We start from the raw sequence: 24,093 nt of genomic DNA on the forward strand, positions 1-24,093 counted from the left end.
GCTGACTCTAATGAAAAGCATTGAGGGGTGCATACTGCTGTGTAACTGATTCCTCTCTCTGAAGAGATTAGGCGCTACATTGTTGGTTCAGTTGCTCATTTCCATGAGAGCACAGCCTCCCACCAGCGGCTGCTCGCCTTTGTTATTTTGAGTTGGAAAACACAGAGCCCAATGTCCCGGGCTTCCTTGTTACCATTGTTTCACAAATAGGCCAAAATGTAGATGTCACGTCACAGATGCCCAATAACCTCATTAGCTGCTCTCTGTGAGGCTTTAGAGGCCAAATAATGGATGCATGAACTTCAGTTTGTTCAACTGTATGCAGATTCTGCGTCAAATTCAAATAACGATACGACTCATAAATCCATTTGATGGAAATTAAACCGTGTTCATAGGCTAACGGTTCTAGAGAGTTGATGTACTGTAAAGGCAAGGGAAACTCTCAACTGAGCTTCAAACTATAAGAAATCGGATAAAAAGGCAACACATTACTTTAAGTTCTCCCATTTCTGACTTCCTAACCAGCATATACACTTATAAAAACAAACTAAAATTAAGTTGTGTTCTGATAAAAGTGTTTATAATGCATTTGACGACAACGACAACTCGTCCTGTGCGCATCCAAAAGCTCAAGGTGTTAAAACAGATAGAAATGACAATATAACTAAACTAAGTTGTAATAATGTAAAAGTCTTCACACCCTCCGTCACAGACTAAACCCTCCTGTTTCACTTGCACCTTGGCCGTTAAATAAATGAATGTAAAAGAAAATAAATAAATAATCGTTCTTGAAGGGCTCTCGCTCATTGAAACTAATGCACTTAAATGGTACCTGCATGTTTCTTGTTGTTCTTTGTAGCGTTACAGTTTATTGCACTTTGGGTATAAGCTAAATACATTTGAAAGTAATACAAAAATATGTTTGTTATAATTGTTTTTCTGAGCTTCATAAAACTACATGCTATAGTGTGCTATGAAATATACATTAATTGTCTCAATACTACAACTGCAGACTCATAACAAAGTGCTAATGGTGGAGAAGTTAGTTCATATGTCTTGAACAAACAAGGCCCATGCGGAAAAAACATTCATCTTAAAAAGAGGAGATGATTATTGCCAAACTAAACTATTACCTATGAGTACTATAAGAACTTTTCATCTCACTTTGTAACACGGGGAAACATGTCATACCTGCCTTTTTTTAAACAGCCTGCGATCTCAGAGGAGAAAGGGGAAGTGGCACGATAACGATGTTAGTGATTTAGAAAGAGAGCGAGTGTCTCAGTGTGACGCCCTCTGTGTGCAGGGACCCTCACAGCAATAATAATAATAATAATAAATGTATTTTGTAAGCGCTTTTACAGGTGCTCAAAGCCGCTTTACAGAGGTGGTAAAAAAAGGACAACAATTAAATATAGTAAAAGTCACATTGAAATCGAGCAATAAAACAACACTCACACATTAAGAGCCCGTTTGAAGAGGTGAGTTTGTGTACGCTGTTTGAAGGTGGTGAGGTCAGTCTCTGATGGGCTGTGGGAGTGAGTTCAACTTACATTTATATAGCGCCTTTCAGGGGGCCCAAGGTCGCTTTACAGAAAAACAGTCAGACAAACAGTCAGACAAACAGTCAGACAAACAGTCAGACAAAACAACAAATAAACTAGGGGCCGAAGGCAGATGTGTAGGAAGGGAAGTGGCACGATAACGATGTTAGTGATTTAGAAAGCGAGTAAGTATCTCAGTGTGACGCCCTCTATGTGCAGGGACCCTCACAGCAATAATACTAATAACTTCAATTGATATAGCGCCTTTCAGGGGGCCCAAGGTCGCTTTACAGAAAAACAAAACAACAGTCAGACAAACAAAACAACAAATACACGAGGGGCCGAAGGCAGATGAGTAGGAGCAAATAACGATGTTAGTGATTTAAAAAGCGAGTGAGTATCTCAGTGTGACGCCCTCTATGTGTGACACAGCAGATGTGTAGGACAGGGTGCAGCGAGCTAACAAGCTGATCTGCAACAACGAGCCCACCAGGGGGGGGGGGGTCAGACCGGGCCCCAGCTAACTGAACTGAGGGATCCTGGGGGCCTCGCACCCACCCAGCGGGGCCCAACACAAGGAGACACCCAGCAGCTGTCACACAGGCCATCAGGGCCCTCACCAACGCCACCTGTCAATCACCCAGCGGAGGGCCGTCAATCAAGCTGCGCCCAGGAGGGAGCTGGGGGGGGCGGGACCCGCTCCGGCCCTAAACAAAGACATACTTACATTTGCAAGCGGTTTGAGCGCCACTACCGTTTTGAGAGAATGATAGAGTGGTCCTGATAAGAGTAATGACAAAGGGCCAAGAGGGGAAGGGGGTCTGGGAGAGAGGGGGTCAGATAGTGAGGAGGTGGGAGAGCTTGATAACATTCACACTCTGATACATCTCTCCATTTGTGCCCCAGGAAATCTCATTAGGGACTTCTGCTGGGATTTACTGGTCATCTCCTCACTATGCTAATGCACCGCTTCAACGTTAGCTTAAAATGATCTTTGTGGGATTTTGATTTGTGGCACTATTTTATTAGTATTTCTATTTGTATTCCACTGTAGAGTACTTCATTTTACATTTAGCTTTTATTAATTGTACTGTATTTTGAATGCTTAACTCTGCATTTGACTTGCACCATTCCAAAATGTAATGAATTGTAATAGTTGTGCTGGTATTTATATTTGATATATCTGTACTATGATCCCTTTTATAATTGTTAGTGGACTATTTATTGTTTAATTTGTGTCTGTTGATTGATATGCATTAACCTTCCCAATGACTGCAAATAGAAATACGCTTAAAGCTCAAATCTGGCATGAATGATCTCTTAAATATATTTCCATGCATCGTGCAGACATATGATATGTGTACTATTGCACTTTTTTTACTTCTTGCACCATTTTTATTTATTTAACGTCTTACATTCAGTGTAAGCTGCATTGTTTGAGAAGCCTGGAACGGCCACAATTACACTCCAGCTATTGTGAACATGACAATAAAGCCCTTTACATGAACCCCTCATGTACTCTTTATACGTCTCAGCTCATTTCATTATGAACTTTAACTCTTCCCCCCTCCTCTGGCTCAGTTTCAATGAGCCTGTCAACTTTCTCCTCCTTCAGTATCTGCTGCAGTAAAAAAAACAACAACTAACAAGCGATAGGTGTCGAAGACTGTGGATTCCCTCCAGGCTTTTGTTGTCCCGTTCACACCTTCCTCCTCGCCTCCTCGCCTCCTCGCAGCATGCTCAGTCCCTTTGTCCGCCTGCAGGTAGGGGATAGCCTGTAATTGAGGTCACACCTAAGCCTTTTGTCCCGACCTGTTCATTAGCCCGTTGCTTCGTCGTTCTGTATTTTTCAAAACTAGGGTCTTGCTTCCCTAAGCTGTCTGTGTTGTGAGTTCAAATGTGGAATATGCAGAGGATCTGTAGATAAAGGAATGTTCACAGGACTATTTCAATACAGAGGAATGGCCCGGGCGTTATCACAGAGAGAGATACCTTCATCCTCTCTGCTATCTCGTATCTCTGTGAGCACCGAGGACAATCGTCTTCCATTTGGTCCCTTCTCCTGTAAACGAGCGACATCCTAACGGCAAACAGCCCAAACTGGACCTGTCAGAGCAGGACCAACACCTGCATTGTGGCCGAGCGGCCCGAAGAGGAAGAGATTGAAAAGGAGTCCTGCGAGAAGGACAAAGGCCGCTGCCCTGAGCTGTTTGTGTTGTGAGATGTTACTCCTGATGCCATAAGCCTTCTTCTCTTTGCACTCCATTGTTGCTCTTGTTCAAATTTGCTTTAGGTTCTTTGGACCCCACCCAAATAAATTCCTCCTCTCCCTCCACCACTTTTTTATCTGAGGATGCTCCAGTTCCAACATTACCAGCTACTTCAATATTTGTATATGTTCAATTTAAAAAACAAATACTGCCATATGTTTTTATACTAATATACAATTATGTCATTTGTTTTTACTTATTATTAATACTCACATACTCTTCTCACTTAAAACTGCACTGCTCCGATGGTGCTATTATTCTCATTTTTAATTATCCTGTCCCTATTTTTATTTGTTATGATTAAATGTTTGGTCTACAGATATTTGTATACATATATTTATTTGACTTGATTTATATTATTATTGTATTATTATTATTTAATTAATTGAACTATTATTTATTCTTATATTACTACTACTACTATTATTATTATTATTATTATTATTATTATTATTATTATTATTATTATTATCATAATTTAATGCATTTCAAAAATCTGGCCATTGTAGAAGCTTGAACCTTATAATGTTTATATGTGTTTTACTATCAACTTAAAAAAATATATGTTGTGATTTCATTTTAAAAGTTGCATATTGTATTTCTGCTGATCGCCTAATGAAATGATCGCCTAATCATTGCTAGTCTGCAGACTCCTCCAGAGTCACCTGAATGTCTCTGATGTTGCATTTAAGTACATGACAGAATTCACACCGGTAGAAATCACATTGTGTGACGTTACATGGCTCTAATTGATGGCCGCTAAGATTTCAAATAAACAAATCACTTCAAAGAGATAATACCTGCTGCAAAAAGCCCCAATATACATCAGATATCGAGACTGTTCTCCTGTTTAAATATCTGCAAGCTTATTTTTTCATTACAATTTAAAGTAATTGTGAAAAATGCTGGTGTAACACATATAAAGTCAGACTCATGCACATGCTCAGATTTATAATTGATACGTGTTGTGTGTATATAAGGCTAATGTGAGGCCTAAATATTAAAAATATAAATAGTTTTGAGTTTGTAAGAATGCAATTTACTTATACATAATAATACAAATAATAATACATGTCATTTATATAGCGCTTTCCTGGTGCTCAAAGCATGTGTTACGGTTGACACTGAGGGCCGATACATTTCTTAAAATGAGTAGCAAGTTATGCGAGACGAGTTATGAAAAGCATGTGTAATGATTCTGTTTAGCTTTCAAAATGATCAAATATAATAGAAATAAAGCAACTTATTGAGGCTAATCGAAAGTAGTTATAGTAAATAAGAACAGCCATATGGAGAGTTACAGCCCACTGCATTTAAAGAATATGATTGGGGACTTCCATAGAAGGTACAAGCTAAACTGCAACATAAGTATTTAAAACACAAAGATTTCAAATGGAATATGTGTAAAGTATGTTTAGGTATCACTACTGCATGTTTAGATGCTTCTCTGTTGTCACTTAAAAGCCCCCCCAGCTCTACACCTCCTGAAACTGTTAATATAATAATCACAATTATGCAAGATAAGAGAGGTGAGTCCCTTGAACCCAAACACTGAGCTTATAGGCTCTTTGAAGGGGAGGGGGGGGAATAAGAAGTGTAATCTTCTCCTCTTATCTCTCTGACACACACACACACACACACACACACACACACACACACACACACACACACACACACACACACACACACACACACACACACACACACACACACACACACACACACACACACACACACACACTATCAGCATCTGTTATCTCACAATTATCATATACATTAGTCAACACCTGTTTCACTTAACCTGCTTTAATTAGGACCATTGAAACGTTGCGCTGCACTCAAAACAAAACCATCCGACATGTAAAGGGCAGCTTGTTATGGTTCACTCAATGACATTTACAAATAAAAAGGTATAGCTGCAGGCTTGATGGTAGATGTTACGGTTACATTAATCGTGTTAACTATTCAGTGGAATAACTTCGAGAAGTTGTGGAGACTGCCACAAACTTGTTTGGCGACACTTTTACGCAAATGTGCGTAAAAGGTTGTTTTTTTGTGTTTATTCGCGTATACTTCATAGTTATTGCGATGGTTAATTTGATTCACAATAACTACAGATCTGTAGGTGATGAAGTGTGAGAGGCAGCAGACTGGCGGGATGTTGTTAACTGAGTTCAGGTGATTTTCTTAGCTCTGCAAATTGGTGCTAGACATGCCAAAGTGTTACATTTGTCATTTAAACGACATCAAACTGGTGTGAGTGGTGTGTTGCGACAACTAAATACAAATGTAATTAACAGAATAAAAAGGATTTTAATATAGGAAAACATCATGTCCCCATAAGATTGGCTTAGTATTTAAACTTTTAACTATCGGTGGGCTGTGAAACCTTTTCTATAAAAAAAACTATAAGATGTTTAAGATGTTTTTACGTGAAGTTAGTTGTTAATTTCCCTTCTTTATTCCTTAGTAAAGCTTGCATTTGAATTGAAACTTCTTCTAAAAAAGTCTCTGTGGTGCGATAAGTAGCACATGTTTAGCCTCTCCGCGAAAACGCTAAAAGGAACAGCGGAGGGCTTCTTTGATGGGATTTGTTGCCAGTGAAAGCTGTGGGTCTTTTGAACGGAGCTGTCAGTCACTACCAGTGGGACCTCCCCCCTTCCCTCCCCCCGTCCTCCCCCCTGCAAACACACGCTGGCAGCTGGCTTGATATAAATAGATCCAGGAGGCTAGTTGCCACTCAAACTCAAATAGCAGGGACGCAGGAAAGATGCCCGCATCGCAAAGTGGAATTGGCAGCTTTTTCTTGGAGAGGAACATCAGCATGCCGACTGGATATCAGATCCTGGGTCTGCAGCAGCAGCAGGCTCAGCACCTGGCCGCCATGGCAGCTGGGATTCCTCTAACTTACTCAGGACTACCGGGATACAACTTCATCCCCTACCCGCACCACAGGCACATCACACACATGGTGAGTTGAGAAAGCATTCAAAAATATATAAAGTAGTCATAACAACTTAGTTTTAACAAAAACGTGCGTAAAATCTGATGTGGAGAAGCTGAACCAGCATTTTTCCGAAAAAGCTTCTTCAAGATTCTATTGTTGTGAAATTTTAGAACTTAAACACTTTTTTTCTCAACGCATGATCATGCATTCCCTATATTATGGTGTCAAACGTCACTCATTAAAGTCAATAGACGCCACATCCGTGCGTAATTACGCATCAAGACTCCTTTCCTCGTCCTTACGTTCATTCTCTCTGTTTTCCAGAACAACGGGTTCGACTTGAAGGCCGCTTCTCCATACCACCCCGCTCTCCTGGCTCGTGGGGGGGCTTTCTACTCTCCGTACCGCCCCGGAGCAGCCGAGGATCCCGGTCGAGTCGCCAAAGTGGCAACAAGAGAGAGCACCGGGGCGCTGAAGGCCTGGCTGAACGAGCACTTGAAAAACCCGTACCCCACTAAAGGCGAGAAGATCATGCTCGCCATCATCACCAAGATGAGCCTCACGCAGGTCTCCACCTGGTTCGCTAACGCACGGCGACGCCTGAAGAAGGAGAACCGGGTGAGCTGGGCGTGTAATAAGGGGAAATCAGACGAGGAGGAGGAGGATGATGAGCTGGAGGGAGAGAGCGACGATGCGGATAGTTCAATGCAGAACCTGGAGGAGGAAGAGGCTCAGATCGACCCTGCAGACACCGAGGAGAAGCAGTTGGAGAGCCCGGCCTCTGTGGACGCGCGTCTGGAGCCAAGCAGCGAGCAGGAAGACAGGAGAGAACTTGCACTTGTCAAGAAAGTTGAGAAAAGTGACTCTGATCACACGATATCCGCTTTGGAGAGTAAAGAAATCAGCCAGAAACCCAAAATCTGGTCTTTAGCTGAGACCGCCACCTCGGAGACTGTGAAGAAACCCCTGGACAGTTTTTACAACCCGGCAGGAAAACTGTGGGCAGAGTGGGCTTCAAGAAACGGGCTGTTTGTTCCGTCATGCTACAACACTCATGAAGTTGTCTAAGAAAGTATTTAGACACACATTAAGAGACATTTTTCCACCTCCTTTTGCACTTTAAACTTTCAAACCTCAGGGATTTGGTCGCTTATTCCTGAAGTTTGCAGTGAAATGAAATAAATCTGCTCTGAGACCAAAGATTACACATGTTATTGTAAATAAATGTAGATGTATTTTTCCACAACAAACATGTAAATTAAATGTCCTTTGTCTATTCATGAAGAAATATTTTTGCTTAAATAAAATTCAGCTTCTAGTGAAATTCTGACGTGTGTTTCCGGTGATTTTGCAATGATTGAAAAATTCCCTTGCAGCTTTCATTCCTTCTTTTACATAAACAGTGATGATCAAATATGAAACTACATTTTTTTACATGTAATTTGTGTTAATGGTTTCGCACAGAAGGTAGCATTTTCTTTAAGATCAATTTAAATTCGCATGTAAAATTAAAATAACAATGATTGGGATTATTTATGTAAATCGGAAATAGTTTTTGCCTTAATATGCACATCAAACCAAAGTATTTTAATCTTCTCAAATAGGGTTAAGTCCCTGCCATTACACTTTGAACCTCACATTTTCAGACCTCACATTTTATTTAAATTATCGTGTTACCCTACTTGATGTATTTATTTCAGCCATTTTATTCACAGTTATTCTACAATTGATTTTAGATTAGGCAGCAGCAGCAGCAGGTTCACAGGTCTTTTAAAGTCTTTGTAAAGTTTTGGCAGAGGCATTCTTCTTCACTATCAATCGCACAGGGTTTCATGTAAATTCAAAGGGCTGTACCTCCAATAATCCGGGGATAATGAGAAAGCCCCTGGGAGCGCTGCTGCACCTCTCCATGCAAATCCCTACAAACAGGAACACACAGAGGACAGATTAGCTCTCATTTGAGCCTCTTCTCTCCCAGGAAACAGATGAATAATATAATATCATGTAATGAAAGCTCAACATGTTAAGAGTTAGGCCTAATGATGAAACGTTTCCCTTTATATGTGATATTAACAGTTTTAGCCTGTTTAATGACCCCTTTTCTACTCGTTATATTTACATCTTCAGTTAAAATATCATTGAGGAGCAGTGGTTTAAAGTAACTAAGTACATTTACATAGTACTGTACTTAAGTAACATTTTGAGGTACTTGTACAGTACTTGAGTATGTCCATGTTATGCTACTGTGTACTTCTACTCCACTACAATTCAGAGGTAACATCGTGTACTTTTCCTCCACTACATTTATGTAATACCTTAAATTACTTTGCAGATTTGGATTAATGATGTGAAATATAATCAGACTTTAGTTCCACCTGGAGTAAATTCACAAACTACCCTGCAGTATACAAAGTCCTTAAAACTAGCTGCACCTTTACCAGCTTTGATAACACTTTAATGATCAATAATTATTATCAAAACATATAATATATTATTGGGAAATGGGCCACTTGCATAATCAGTACTTTAACTTTGAGTACTTTAGGTTTATTTTGATGCCAATACATTCCTACTTTACTTGAGTAACCTTTTTACTGCAGACCTTTAATATTCCTACACTCCTACTTTTACTTACGTACCAGATCTGAGTACTTCTCCCACCTCTGTTGAGCAGTGGGGTAAGTCATAAAGGTAATAACACACTTTGAGATCAACTTTAATCAAGTGAAGCTGTAGCACCACCCTGAGGACATCAGATGTAACTACAGCAGCATTTATTCAACCGCACTAGGCCTTTGTAAACTATATTTCCAAAGTGTTATAATTAAGTCAAACGAGGACAAACAAATGTTAAGTTTCAGCGTGACTTACAGTTTCCGAGGATGTCATTTTCCCCAAGTCCATCACGAATAAACATCACAAAATCCGGTTAGAAATAATGGACGCTGAAAACAACTAAAAAACCTGCTCGAAAATCTGTACATTTTAAAGTTGAATACTGTATCAAAGGAATCCGGTAATAGTTGACCGTAAATAAATGAATTCGGTGCTTACAACAACAGCTTGCAAATGATTCGGCGTACTTTTAATGTAGCATTATTTCGAACTTCACACACATTTAGGCAAAAAGGATTGGGCTCAAGGTGTCGCACATAGAATAGGCTACAGGCTATATCACCACAAGGCATTGTGGGATTTTTTTTAAGACCCCATTCATAAGACAGACCAGACACACTTACCTGTACAAAAAGTAAAACTCTGATTGTGTCAAACATTTTACACATTTTTAATGCAAGTAAAAAGCTTAAATGAAGCTGCCGATTCAATGCACAATTATTACCATAATGAGTTGAGCAAAACAAAGATGTAAAATTGTGAATTTACAAATAAGCGGATGACATCACAATATAAACACAGAGAAATGACTACAAAACTTAAAAAAATGGCTACTTTGTTAATTAAAATACTGTAGTGTGCCACACAGTATTTAGACACTAAAATGTAATCATTTCAACACATTACAAGTTATTTCTAACACTAAAGGCAACTATATACATATTAAGAAGAGGATAGAATTATTATTACATGTTAGACGCTTTTATCCAAAGCGACTTACATACTCAATTTGGGGTGAAGTGTCTTGCCCAGGGACACAACGACATGCTGACTGCAGTGGGGTTTGAGCCTGTGACCATTTGATCCCCATACCAAGGCTCTATCCACTGCGCCACACGCCCCCCACCTCAATTATGTACAAATGGGGCAACAATGCTCAACAATCCTAACTTCAAATAATCAACTATTATCTGAGTTCAGGAGCGGCGGATCGCCTGTCAATGTGTGTGGTTGTGATTCCTGTCGGGAGAGTTTGGACGAGACCCCAATGTCTTGAGTCACAAAGTTTCCATTATCAGAGAAAAGGACATCTGATAAATTCTCGTCGCTCGGTTGATCCTCGTTTTCCTCGGGTACTCCAGCGCCCTCCTCCTCCGGGTGGGACAGCAGCTCTTCGTCTGCAGTCGGCTGTGTCATGTCAACTTTGGTCTCGCTCAGCAGCTCCCTCTTTTCTCCCCAACACGATTGAAAACAGCCCTACAAGAGTAAAATGTTGTTTAATTAAGGATATTACACATCAACAATCAACAGTTTGTATATCTCAGTGTGTATACATCATCCCTAATAATCAGATTACTCCAATTTCAAAAGAATAGAAAACCTGTTTTACTTTTTCAGGTTAATTGATTAAAAAATAGCTGTACATTTCCAGCTAGATCTGTTCTGCAGTACCCGGTGTACCCTAAATTAAAATAATAGTTTGACTACTTTGGACTGATTAGCTTTCTTTTTGAGAGCTGTATTAGAAGAATAATACCACTCATGTCTGTATGCAAAATATGAAGCTGGTACAGGGTATATGCAGGAATCCTGAAGTCAAATGTAATACCTTTTAAGACCCTTTCCATACATTTTAAGACCTCATAGCTACTTTGAGTTCTAACCGGTTACATTGGCGACCCACTTTACCTCACATTTACTATATACAGTATTGATTGTCCTTCCTCCTTATCTTCCAACCATTTGGACGCAAACTTGCATTTCCCCATAACGATGTTGTTTAACAACCGGCGTAAACGGACCTTCGCGCGCTATCAAGCAGTGAGCGTGCGATGTCCTGTTCAGATGACGTCAAATCCAACGGGATGCCATAAATAAACTACACAGAATCACACTACACACCTACGCAATGATTACATTCAGGCAGACTGTAGAATACAACCTCTTTGGACAATTGATATACTTATTGAAAACAAGCTACAAAATGTAATACCTTGGAAAATGCAGTTTAATACTTTTTAATAGCCTTCATTTTCGCTAAATTGATTTATCAACTTTTAATACTTTTTAAGACCCCGCGGACACCCTGTAGTAAATCATCTTAGCTCAATATAAAGATGTAAAACAGATAGCCTGGCTCTGTCTAAAGTTAAAAAGAGCCCAACTTGCATTTTCTTTTTTCAGATTAAACAAATTGTTAATAAGTGAGGTTCATGTTCACCGTGTTTTATGTATTTTTGTTTGTTTGTTTATTTATTTAAAGGACAGTGCACATTGATCAACATTGCTGTAAATGTGCCAGTGTTAGCCAGCAGGCTAATTTTCAACTGTTGTCCAAGATGTTATAATAACCATAACAAAGCTAAACTAAACTATTGTTAAGCTAACACAACGAGGAGCTTCATATTTAGCATACAGATATTAAAGTGGTATTAAGCTTCCAATTCAACCATCTTCAAGAAGGCAAACTGTAAGATGCCAAACTTTCTCCTAAATGGAGCTAATCAAAAGACAATAAAGTGTGGAAGTGACATGATATACAAAAACAAGACACATGTTGGGGAACAATGACAACACTGAACAGTCAATTGTCTTTTTGAGAGTGCAATAAGAATATTTCTGGTTTCTTCGGTAACTAGCAAGATAGAATTCACATTTACCTTTACCTTTCCTCTTGCATCACCTCGTTGACCTAACAGAAGGGAGACAAAACGAGAGATTTGAGCACCTTCAGTGCCTTACAGAGAACTCCTTAAACAACAGAACATTCAGGCCCCGGCTCCACGGGAACGCATACGGCAAAACGCATCGGAGTAACGCAAACGCAAACGCATAAAACCTTCCGCCCACACGCAATATACACCGGATTGTGTCAAGCTCCACGAGACGGCTCCGTTTACATCCAACCGCTGGAAAATCTGCAGTACATATGCCGAACCTGTACGTGGCGCTGTAACTTCCTCCACAAAAGCAGCGACTTCCTCCACAAAAGCAGCGAAGAAGAATGGTTGTCATGGCTGCCCTTCTGTTTATTCTCCGCGGTGGGGGCCGAGGGATCCGGGCAGAGTCTTTCGCCGGTCAACGTGTGTTTAAGTTTAAATCTTCCGGACAAAATTATAAAAGTGCCGGTCAAAGGTCTTCTTTGTTATTTATTGAGCTTTAAAACAAATGAATAACAACTATATATAATAATAAAATATACGGAGCCTCTCTTTTTCCTCTCTTCTGACAGCGTCAGTGTCTGTCTCATGCAGCAGCTGATCCTGTAATGAGTGACCCGACAGTAAAAATAAACATATTTATAACTAGTTTAGGTAGTTTGAGAGGTAATTAAAATAGCTAAGGGTGATGATCTGACTTGAAGTGTGTGTTTTGCTCCCGCTGCATCACAGCGGCAGGAGCTGCGTGTCTCCGTCCTGTCAGATTAGACTTCACTCGCGTTTATGTCCATATCGAGATAAAGATAAATAATCTGAATTCAGTGTGCAGTGTACTTTTGCGGGGGTGAGCAGCAGAGGCGGGGAGAGGCGGGGCTATTGCGTCGTCATTATCAGAAACGGATGACCGTATAGGCGACCACACGGCCCCGTTGGACCCCCCAGAGCGCTCCGTTCCCAGATCTATCCACCTTTGGACCCGTTGTTGTTTGCAGGGTCTGTTTCTAAGTTTCCGTTACAGCGTCGTCTAGCTTAAAGGGCTATACGCATGAGAAATATGTGGATTCAACCCGTTTTCGTTCCCGTGGAGCCTAGGCCTAAGTGCCTTACGTACCTTTATAAATATAAAGTGCAACTCCAAGTGCAGCAAGAAGCACGAAAGCAACAACAACACCGATCACAATGGGATGCTTCCGATTTGCCTCTGCAATACAAAACAAGAGAACCATTAACCAGATATCAGGCCTTTCACACACAATTCACAATTTATCATTGCATATAATACTGGATAATTCGATATTTGAGAAAAATATGGGCATTTATGAAGACAAATAGTCTTTTATACAGTCAATACATCTCCTCCACAACAGGAAATGGGTTACCTTCATGTATATCACATATTTGCATTTCATCAGAAGAAGCCCACATGCAGTTGTGAAGATGTTCAGGAAGTCAATACATACTTTTTAAATTCTATAACAATGAAATGACAGTGGCGTCTTCACACCAAAGTAGTGTAACCATGGTGTAGGTGAAATCCCACACATAAAACCACAGACAAACACAGGTTTATGAGATCTAACATCTCGTCGCCTACATAGCGCCGTTTTGAGCGAGTCACCGCTAACCACACAGCTGCAGATGGTAAGAGAGCTCAAGGTGAGAAACCTAACAATTAATCAGCCTACTCAAAAACTCACCACAGATGTTGTCAGTTACGCCTGTTCCGCTTTGTTGAATATGGTCTTCACTCTCACATCTGTGAAGAAGGTCACAATGTTAAAGGATCATTCCTGGTTTCTCATTGTGACTGAAAGTGTGATATTTAGTCCAAATGTACCCTTTTTTCACTTCTATATTTCACAAGCATACTGAAAGCTTTAGTGAATTGGGAACTCCTATCGTGAGAGCAACTTATAAAAGGTGCTAGCAGCATCTTCAGCAAATTTCAATACATAATGACCCCAGTTTACAAATGTGTTTAATATTCTTCATCACGGAAATCCCCCACAAAACCACGATATCTTCTCAGAAATGTTCAAATGTAGTATGTAAACAAAATTGAGTGTCTACTTGCAGGATATTTTGAGAAATGTGTGTTCTTACAAAGAGTTACAGAGAGAAAAGCCACTCTCATATTATGGCCTGTAAATGTATGGCTAGCTGCTGGTTAGCTTAGCATTAAAACTGATGGAAATATGGGGAAACAGCTATCCTGTTTCTCTCTGAAAGTAATAAAATCCACTTATCCCCCTTTTTTAAACAAACTACTTACTATATTATTATATGTCATTTGTTGAAACAATAATGACACAGATTTACATCCTGGTCTATTTTATGGCCTGCTACTTTCTGTAGATTCACATTTAACAGACATATTTAGAGAGATATAACTTGTTTCATTAACAAGTGTACTTTCCAATATTTCCTATAATAGTGAACTAACTATATTCAGATTAAATATTAATTTGAAGAAGCCAATAACCAGACAAAACTGCAGAGAGGAAAAATAACTTCCTTGTTAATGCTTATCTCTGAATCAGCTTGAAGAAACAAAAGGCATGTCTTAACACACAAAGCCAAATATGAATGAGCAAGTGGAGGTGTAAGCTGGGAGATTTTTTAAAGTGGAATTGGAGTTAATTTACTTACTCTGTCCATTGCTTACAGGGACCATCCCAAGAGCTGTCATTGGAAAATGTGCCTTCTGGGCATTTCTGACAAACTGTGTCCTGCGTATGGTCGCCTGAAAGCAGAAAGTGACGGATTTAGTACAAAACGATATATATATATTCAATATAAATGAATATGGTGCATCATACCTCTGGATAGAGCCCCATCTCCAGGTGTACAGGTGGTGTGAGGCACACAGGTGATGCACTCAGCACTGGAGCAGTGAAACCCCTCCTGACACAGGCAGGTGGTGCGCTCCTTCTTGCTCTCATGGTCAATAACCTGGAAGTTTATATCTGAAAGAGAAATGAAGACACGTTATAAATTGTGCTCCATCAAACTAAAGTATATCAGTATGTATAGTCACTGTTTTTTGAATATTTCTGACAGGGTCTTACTTGGGTCACAATAGGGCTGACGGCGACAAGCGGTATTCTTTGTGTATTTATCCTGATATTCATTTTCCCGACATTCTTCACATCGAGGATCCTGACATGGGCTGGGGGAAGACATTCTGTACCCTGAAACACAGATTGGCGCTTCTTAGTGAAACATGCAGAACTATGCAGTATTATAGTACGTGTCTCAAGTGCATGTGGTTAATGTGGAACTGTGGCTCAAAGGAAAAGTTATGTGGGAGGAAATAAGCTCTAGTTATACTGTAACAGGTGTTACAGCTTGTTTGCTGAGAATAAGATGAAAGTGCGAATCCACCCCTATTACTGTCTATTAAATGCAACCCATGACAATTTTGTCAAGGAACTGATAAAACCTAATGACAAAATCCCCTTTACAACTTCCTAAAGACCAATCTTAAAGTTATTGTTTTATCAAAAGTTTGAAACCCAGATATATACACAATTTCCCCAATGATTTAAACACGTGAAAATAAGCACATCATCTCATTTGAGATGCTGGAGCCAGATAATGTATTTTTTTGTTTTTACCATTCCTGCATTTAAAAAATAAAATAATAATATAGTCAACTTATTGTCTCAGCTCTCAGTTTTACTGATATGAGTATTGTATCGACCTTCTCCTCAAGTCTTTGCAATGACATACAATGTTATTTATATAGCACTAAATAAATACAGAAATGATCTCTTGAGCCAACCCAGCAACCACTTGGGAACAATGGTTGAGATGAGAGAGAAAAAGAAAGAGAGAGGGGTAGAGAAGACTGAAGAAGAGAGTTGAACTTCTCCTTTAACATTTCTGAGGGGATAGTGAAAGAAAAAGCACCCAAGGAGGATAAGAAGGAAGCTAAGTGAAAGCAAAAATAAACGTTATTTTTGTATCAGTTTTGAACAAGCTGCTATCTCTGGGGCAGAGAAGTGAATCTAATGCGGAAGTGCCAAAAGCTTCAGTGAACTTTATGGCAGAAATAACCTCAGCCTCCTTTATCGTACCATGTGCTACTTTTTCACTTCTTTTTTTCTAGCCTAGTTACATGTAATGTCCATTTAACCCATTTAGTCATTGGAGGACGTTTTTTAACATTTACACTGAGATACAAGTGACTCACAATTGTTAATTTTGCGTGAGTGAGTGAGTGTCTACGTGACTGCAAATATAGAAATAACACGTCCTAGATTATTTATTAACACGTGAGGAAGTCAGCAGCGGAAACTTGTTTGTCTATGTTGTTTCAACACTTTATCGTATTTGAATTTGTAGACATTTGTTATGTACATGTCGTGTTTGTGTACGCCTGCTTTGCTTTAACTGCCCTGTAGAGGATGAATACAGTATTAAGAATAATAAAGATTTCAATACCTGGACCACACATTTTGCAGCAATCACCAATCTCATTCGCATACTGGGTCAGTGGGTCACATTGTTGCTGAGCAGAGTTCATAACCTGCAAAACAAAATGGGTGGGATTCAAACAAATAAAATCACATTTATTTATAAAGCCCAATATTACAAAAAACACATGTTTGTCAGGGGGCTTTACAGTTTGTACAGATCAACAAACACGAATAACAGGGTAAAAACATAACAACATAAACAATCCATAGGAATTATGGTAATGTGAAACTCAAATACAAATAGAATTAAGTAAAATACAATAACTCAGAGGTTTATTAATGCTTTGTATCCTCTGTAGTGTGTGGTTTCATTGACTGTACGTTAACTTCCTCCATACTGTTAAGGGTGGAAAGTCCCAAGCATTCAAGAAGCTGGTATCCCCGACACTGACAGCCATATGCCCTTTTGTTCATGTATGAACATGTTTTTGCTATCAATATTAAAGAAAATTGCATATTAAGATTCAGAAAAAGACGTGTTTCTCAAACAAAACCTCGTCTGCCCAATGCAGCGACGAAAACGAAAGTGAAAGTACATTTTACAAGATGTGCGCCATTCTGTCTAAACAGTATCTAAATGGTGAAACATTGAAATAATATGAACAATTAGGGCATAATATCATATTATAGTGTGCTTCTGAGTAAACGATAGTTATGACGAGTCTTATGACTAACTACATTTCGCCTACAGTACAGCTTTCAATCACATGACTGGGCGATACAGTGTAACCGCAGCTACATTCAGTTAGCTCTCGTCAAAATCTTTCATATTTATAATAAACTATATCATTAATCTTACTCACAATGAAACCCAGAAGCAGTATCGGCAGCAGTAGATGCATCTTAGTTCCCAGCATGTTGTCTCTCTCCACGGTCACAGTGTGTCTGCTCTGTCCTCCCCTCCTAACTATAAACGGTTAGACCGTTTGTGAGGGTGGAGCTGAGAGAGGGGATTTCCTCCGTGAATTTCTTTTTTTATCCTAGATGACCATTTCCTGTAAATGCAGAGGCATCCACAGCGAATCCAGAGTAGTGATTTTCCAGAGAAGTATTTTAAACTTTAATAAAAAAATATCAGTGTTGGAAAAAGTACTCACATACAGTATTTCTGATTTGCATACTAAAGTAAAACACCGGAGTGGGCAAATAGTCAACTTAAATTATATTTGTGTATTTTAGAATTGGTGAAATATAAGGAAACTGTATTTGAAGTTGTTTATTATAAGTTAAAGTAACGGCTACTTATGCGAAGAAGTAAGATATACTATGTATTATATTATTGGATTATTTCACTGATGTTGTTTAAAAAAAACTAAATGTATGTTTTGTTAGTAAAATAATATTCAAATACAAAGAAATCAGTAACTGTATAGCTGCAAATAAGTGTAATGCAGAAATAAAACACTATGTACAGTACAAGTAACTAGAGAAATCCGAAAAAAATGGGTATACTAAAGTAAAGTACAATAAATGAATAGTCCTGAGGTCAGTTTACTAAATCACATTATAGCAGCTGTAACCATGACGTCTTGAAAAGGACAATACGCTTGTACTGGGCCTCTATCACAGCAACACAAGTTTCTCTTCCCAATTTACATCGCCTCTTAAGAATTTTATGACAGAGAACGGGTTGTGTTGTTTTCACAGTTCTCGGCAACACCTGCTCCTCAGTAGAGCCTGAACACTGCAGCACACTGAGGGATTCCCCAGACTCCCCTCTGAAGGGGGGATTCCCACAACTGGTTGACTGGAGTGAATGTGCTCTTCTCTCCTTTTCAGACATGCACACTGACTGAATACTCAGTGTGTTGTTATGACCCTGGGTCATTATGTCATTTGTGTGCGGATATTTTTCCCTCCTCCTGGGTGTTTCTCAATGTCAAGGAAGGCTTCTCCAGAGCCACTATTTCAAGGATGCTACGTCATCGAGTCCCACCGAAGGACTGTTCCAATGTCCAGGCTCCTTGGAATTCTACCGAGGCCGGCGTCCTTCGTAGCGAGAAATGTCGAGGCTGCACATGTGTATCCTCCGCGGTCATAAAATCCCCACAATGCTTTGCGCACGGACCAATTTCTAAATCTTTGGGTGAAATCGCGCTCCATTTAAGGCGGGGCCTCGCATATGACGCACACCTGCTAGCCTGTTCCACCAACACATACTCACTCCCAGGTCGGCGTATGTTGACGTTATGTCAAGGTCCCCTGTGGTCTTTTTCCAAAGCAAGGGGGGCGGCCCTTAGCGTACATTTTCAACTTTCCGGGATGTCCATAGGCTTCTATATAGCTCCCTAAACGTATGTTGTAGACAACTTGAGATCACGAGCGAATGCTTCCCGCCGCGGGCCATTCTCTGCTGAAGCATACGTTGCGAGACTGCATTGCATTAAAAACATTATGCTCTCTATATATTGTCTTTATTATGCTTTAAACAGTGTCTCGGGCTTTGGCTATAGGGCGGCTCAAAGTATTTTGTCCGGCCGTTGTGAAGACCACAGGGGACCTTGACATAACGTCAACATACGCCGACCTGGGAGTGAGGATGTGTTGGTTCCACCATTCTTCGTTTTCCGAGGCTAGGAAGGATTCTTGCCTCGGTTCTGAAGGAAGTGACTCGGAAGACATGTGCTACCAAGCAAGCCTCCTCGACATTGAGAAACACCCACCGTGTGTGTGAGTGAGCAGGTGGTGGGCTGATTGGTCCACCTGAAGAGACAGGAGCATTTAAGCTGCAGCCACGCAGTTCCTCTGCCCTCTCTCTCCTACTCCCAACTCCGTGACTGTTGTAGAAAACCTGATCTATTGTTCTGTGTGGTTAAAGGTGGGGTAGGTAAGTTTGAGAAACCGGCTCGAGATACACTTTTTGTTATATTCCATGGAATGCTCTTAACATCCCGATAGCAATGAATATCTTAAGTGCTTTGACAAAAAATCCATAAAAAAATGTCATCTGTGGAAGCCGTAATACTGTAAAAAGCACGACCAATCATTTTAGCCAGCCCGGCTAAAATAACTGGATGGCCTACCTGCCTGTCAGCCTTCCATCTGTGCACAAACTTATCTCGTATCCTCATTGGTCATGAGCGCGTTCGTGTGTGTTGGAGGAGGGGCTCTGTAAAGAAGTGGCAGATTTTTTCCGGTTGTGTATTTTCAAATTCTAGCGCACTCGAGCTGGTTTCTCCAACTTACCTACCCCACCTTTAAATCTAACGATTACCGGTCCTTTTGTACTTTTTGGTATCTTTGTAAAGATAAGCTAATTCAGTGGTTCTCAAACTTTTCCTGTCATTCCCCACTTTGAAAAGGTGGGCCTTTTCAAGCCCCACCTGTTCCTCATCGCTCAGGGGTCTCCAACCTTTTTTAGGATGAGAGCTACTTTAAAAAAAAATAAAACAAGTCGTGATCTACTTCTACTCCTCTTTTTTTGTTTTTTTGCAGTGTATATATTTAGCACATTTTAACATTATTATATGCTGACCTTTAACCTTTGTGTGCTGTTTGGGTCTGTGGGACCCGTTTTCAGTGTTTACTAAAAGAAAATGTATTCAATTTAATTATTTTAACCTGCTTTATTTGGGGGTGGACCTCACATCCTATAGGGGGGTCCGAGGGCATGCTCCCCCGGGAAGATGTTTTTTTTTTAAATGTTGAAGTTAAATGCATCAATCTGGTGCATGAATTGATGGAAACAGCTCTCAACACTCAGATGGAAGGGAGCTGTATACTTTTCAATAATCCAAACATCTTTAGAATATGATCACAACCAATAACAAATCATTTAAACTTGTTTATTCTTATCTTATGTTACCTAGTTAGCATTCTTTCTTTTTATTTATGCATATTTTACTAATCACTCCCCTTTTAAACTGTGTTTTTTTTTTTACTGTCCTATAGTACACATTGGAATGATTTCTACGGTGGCCCGGAAGTGCAAGACACCACAGCATTTCAGAAAACACTACAGCATTTCAGAAAACACTACAGCATTTCAGAAAACACTACAGCATTTCAATAAACACCACAGCATTTCACAAAACACAACAGCATTTCAGAAAACACCACAGCATTTCACAAAACACAACAGCATTTCACAAAACACTACAGCATTTCAGAAAACACTACAGCATTTCAGAAAACACAACAGCATTTCACAAAACGCCGCAGCATTTCACAAAACGCCGCAGCATTTCAGAAAACGCCACAGCATTTCAGAAAACGCCACAGCATTTCAGAAAACACAACAGCATTTCACAAAACGCCGCAGCATTTCAGAAAACGCCACAGCATTTCAGAAAACACAACAGCATTTCACAAAACGCCGCAGCATTTCAGAAAACGCCGCAGCATTTCACAAAACGCCACAGCATTTCACAAAACACAACAGCATTTCAGAAAACGCCGCAGCATTTCACAAAACACAACAGCATTTCACAAAACACAACAGCATTTCAGAAAACACAACAGCATTTCAGAAAACACAACAGCATTTCAGAAAACACCACAGCATTTCACATTGGACGGAAAGGGTATTCCTTTAGGGAGAACACTTCTTGTTTGTGATTGGACAGAGCCAGCCAGAGAAGCACTGCTGTGATTGGTTGTTTTTGCTGCCAGTCAAGAAATGACGCTTCGTGATTGGTCAGCACCCTAGCGCAACATGTCCCAACACATCAACCGTTAGCTGTTAGCACACACTCAGAGCTCACAGCTCCTCATATCTGTTCAGAAACTGGACAAAAGTTAAACAAGTACAAACCACAGACTGTCTATGTCATGGCGAATACAGTCGCTGCTTTATTTATGTCTGTATGACGCTGTTGTGAGTGTGGACGGAGCAGCTACAGGTTAGTTTAGCCTGATGGATCCGATTCCATTCAGAAAACACGCATTTTAAAAGCTTTTCGCCTGCCGTCTTGTCTGCAGACTTGTCAAAGCATTAATTCATGGTTTTTACTAACCGGTATCAGTATGTAGTTACTTCGGCATCACTTTGAAACGTGTATTACAATTAAATCATGGTTAATATGTTCATTTTGTTGTCGAGTTTCACCGCAGCTGTCAGTGTTTACTCCTGTCATTCAAACAAGACGTGCTGGAGAGGGGGCGGATCGATCAGGCTAAACTAACCTGTAGCTGCTCCGTCCACACTCACAACAGCGTCATACAGACATAAATAAAGCAGCGACTGTATTCGCCATGACATAGACAGTCTGTGGTTTGTACTTGTTTAACTTTTGTCCAGTTTCTGAACAGATATGAGGAGCTGTGAGCTCTGAGTGTGTGCTAACAGCTAACGGTTGATGTGTTGGGACATGTTGCGCTCGGGTGCTGACCAATCACGAAGCGTCATTTCTTGACTGGCAGCAAAAACAACCAATCACAGCAGTGCTTCTCTGGCTGGCTGTGTCCAATCACAAACAAGAAGTGTTCTCCCTAAAGGAATACCCTTTCCGTCCAATGTGAAATGCTGTGGTGTTTTCTGAAATGCTGTTGTGTTTTCTGAAATGCTGTGGTGTTTTCTGAAATGCTGTTGTGTTTTCTGAAATGCTGTTGTGTTTTGTGAAATGCTGTGGTGTCTTGCACTTCCGGGCCACCGTAGATTTCTTATTTGATCTATATTAAATAGATAAAGGTGTGCTCTCTCTAGCTCTCTCGCTCTCTCTCGCTCGCTCACAGAGGCTGTGTGCTCCTCCGTGGCGATGACGTCTTGCGTTAAAAAATAATAATAAACATAGGCCTATTTGTAAAGTGGGGGGACACAAACGGGATTTTGAAAAGTGTCAAGGTTAAACTCCTTATGAGGTGGTCAGGTGCCACTGTCTCGGATTGGCCATCGGGAGATTCTGGACTTTTCCCGGTGGGCCGCTGCCGTTGGTGGGCTGCTGCCTTCGGTGGACCGCTGGCTCTGGCATAGGTGGGCCGTGGACTTTCACAGCGCCGCTGCGCCGGTACCGCATCCGCCACCCCATCCGCCACCGCATCCGCCACCGCAAACAACCGCCGTTGGGCGGCTCTGGCGGGTCCTGCGCAGCGGCGCTGTGAAAGTCCACCGCCGTTGCGAGTCTCCGGCTGTAATAGTCCACTACCGCCCGCGAGGACCCAGGTTCGATTCCGGTCTGAGGTCCAAAAAATGTATTAAAAAAAAAAAAAATAATAATCTCCGGTTCATCGCGTCCATTCGCGACCCACCTATCACATCTCTGCGTGCCCCACACTTTGAGAAATGCTGAGCTAATTGAATCTGTCTTGAAAGACACGCTTTGCTTTGCCCAGGAGTGTGACACCCTTTTCTTTTGTTCAAATCCTGTTTCTCCTGTTTTTTTGTTAGGTTAGGTAAGAAGCCTGTATTTTATTTTACTTATTTTTGTTAGGCAATTTTTATGTATGCCCAGGGTTATTTGTTTATGCGCCTAGGTTCCCCTAAACCTGGGCGTAACAGTGTCTAACACCACCACGTTATCTCTGCCCCTATCAGTCTATGGCCCTCACCTCATGCATATGTTGCTAGGCAACAGCCAGTAAACCAGCTGTGTTCAGATGTCGTTGCCTGCATGTGTATTCGTGTAATTACTGCACTTTGACCGGGAGCACCGGAAAAACTTGCACACTGCATTTTCTCAAACTTTCCCTAGCTGGAAATTCCAATGGATATATAATTATAATCCTTTTCATGAAAATGAAAGCATTTTATGGGAATATTTACACAATTTTACCTCTAAATTTAGTGTTATTCTGCTTCTTTTGTACTGGCAATTGTGTGCCTTTTCTTGTATAGGCCCTCGTTAATTTGTCCTGTTCAGAAAAGCTATGCACACTGTTTAATGTTGACTGGAGGAAGGGTTGAAAAAATGGTAGGTGAAAGGGTAAAATATAGATTTTTGAAATGACTTTCAACTACTCACTTTACATTTTCTTGAATTAATAATATACATATTATACATATGAAACATTTACATTTGCGTTTCAGTTCACAGGTGACTTAACCTGGATTTTCATACAAACAATATAGTAAAAGTGATATTTCATATGAGTATAGAAGAATAAATCCTCAGTAGTAATCCATAGTACATAGTATAGTAATCCATAATACATGTTGTATTTTTGTATTAAATTGTACTTCTATGGGTCTGGGAAAAGAGCTGCCGGTATCTTAGTGCTCTTTCTAGGTGAAACAGGGTGAGCAGCAAGCAATGCACATTGTGCTGCGAGTGGAGACATGTAAACCGACTTGAATTTTCTGTTGTTCTGCAGAGAAAGCATGTGTGCTACTGTAGGTGTGGCCAAACAGCAAGTACCTGCCTTACAGAGAACAGTAATATGATCTGAAAGAGGGCGGTGGTAGAAAAATAGTCATACAAA

General features: G+C 40.3%; 2 protein-coding genes across 3 annotated transcripts; one reads left to right on the forward strand and one right to left on the reverse strand.

Annotated features, from left to right (window-relative positions):
* Positions 1-6,585: 6,585 nt before the first annotated feature.
* irx7 (iroquois homeobox 7) lies at positions 6,586-8,085 on the forward strand. The gene is made up of 2 exons (XM_034131904.1): positions 6,586-6,785; positions 7,086-8,085. The coding sequence occupies exons 1-2, from the start codon at positions 6,639-6,641 to the stop codon at positions 7,827-7,829; spliced, it is 891 nt and encodes a 296-aa protein (XP_033987795.1). The 5' UTR covers positions 6,586-6,638; the 3' UTR covers positions 7,830-8,085.
* A 1,739-nt stretch (positions 8,086-9,824) lies between these two features.
* Positions 9,825-17,685, reverse strand: cd40 (CD40 molecule, TNF receptor superfamily member 5). 2 transcript variants are annotated; one of them, XM_034131735.1, is made up of 9 exons: positions 17,541-17,685; positions 16,703-16,787; positions 15,325-15,447; positions 15,076-15,222; positions 14,906-14,999; positions 13,954-14,012; positions 13,368-13,457; positions 12,263-12,288; positions 9,825-10,853 (listed from the first exon to the last, which is right to left on the reverse strand). In XM_034131735.1, exons 1-9 carry the CDS (start codon positions 17,592-17,594, stop codon positions 10,557-10,559), a joined length of 975 nt encoding a protein of 324 aa, XP_033987626.1. In that variant the 5' UTR covers positions 17,595-17,685; the 3' UTR covers positions 9,825-10,556. The 2 variants fall into 2 exon arrangements, with proteins under 2 accessions (XP_033987626.1, XP_033987625.1); XM_034131734.1 differs by having other exon boundaries at positions 12,257-12,288; positions 17,541-17,680.
* Positions 17,686-24,093: the final 6,408 nt, after the last annotated feature.

Source organism: Trematomus bernacchii, unplaced genomic scaffold, assembly GCF_902827165.1.
Source record: "Trematomus bernacchii unplaced genomic scaffold, fTreBer1.1, whole genome shotgun sequence".
NCBI lineage: Eukaryota > Metazoa > Chordata > Actinopteri > Perciformes > Nototheniidae > Trematomus > Trematomus bernacchii.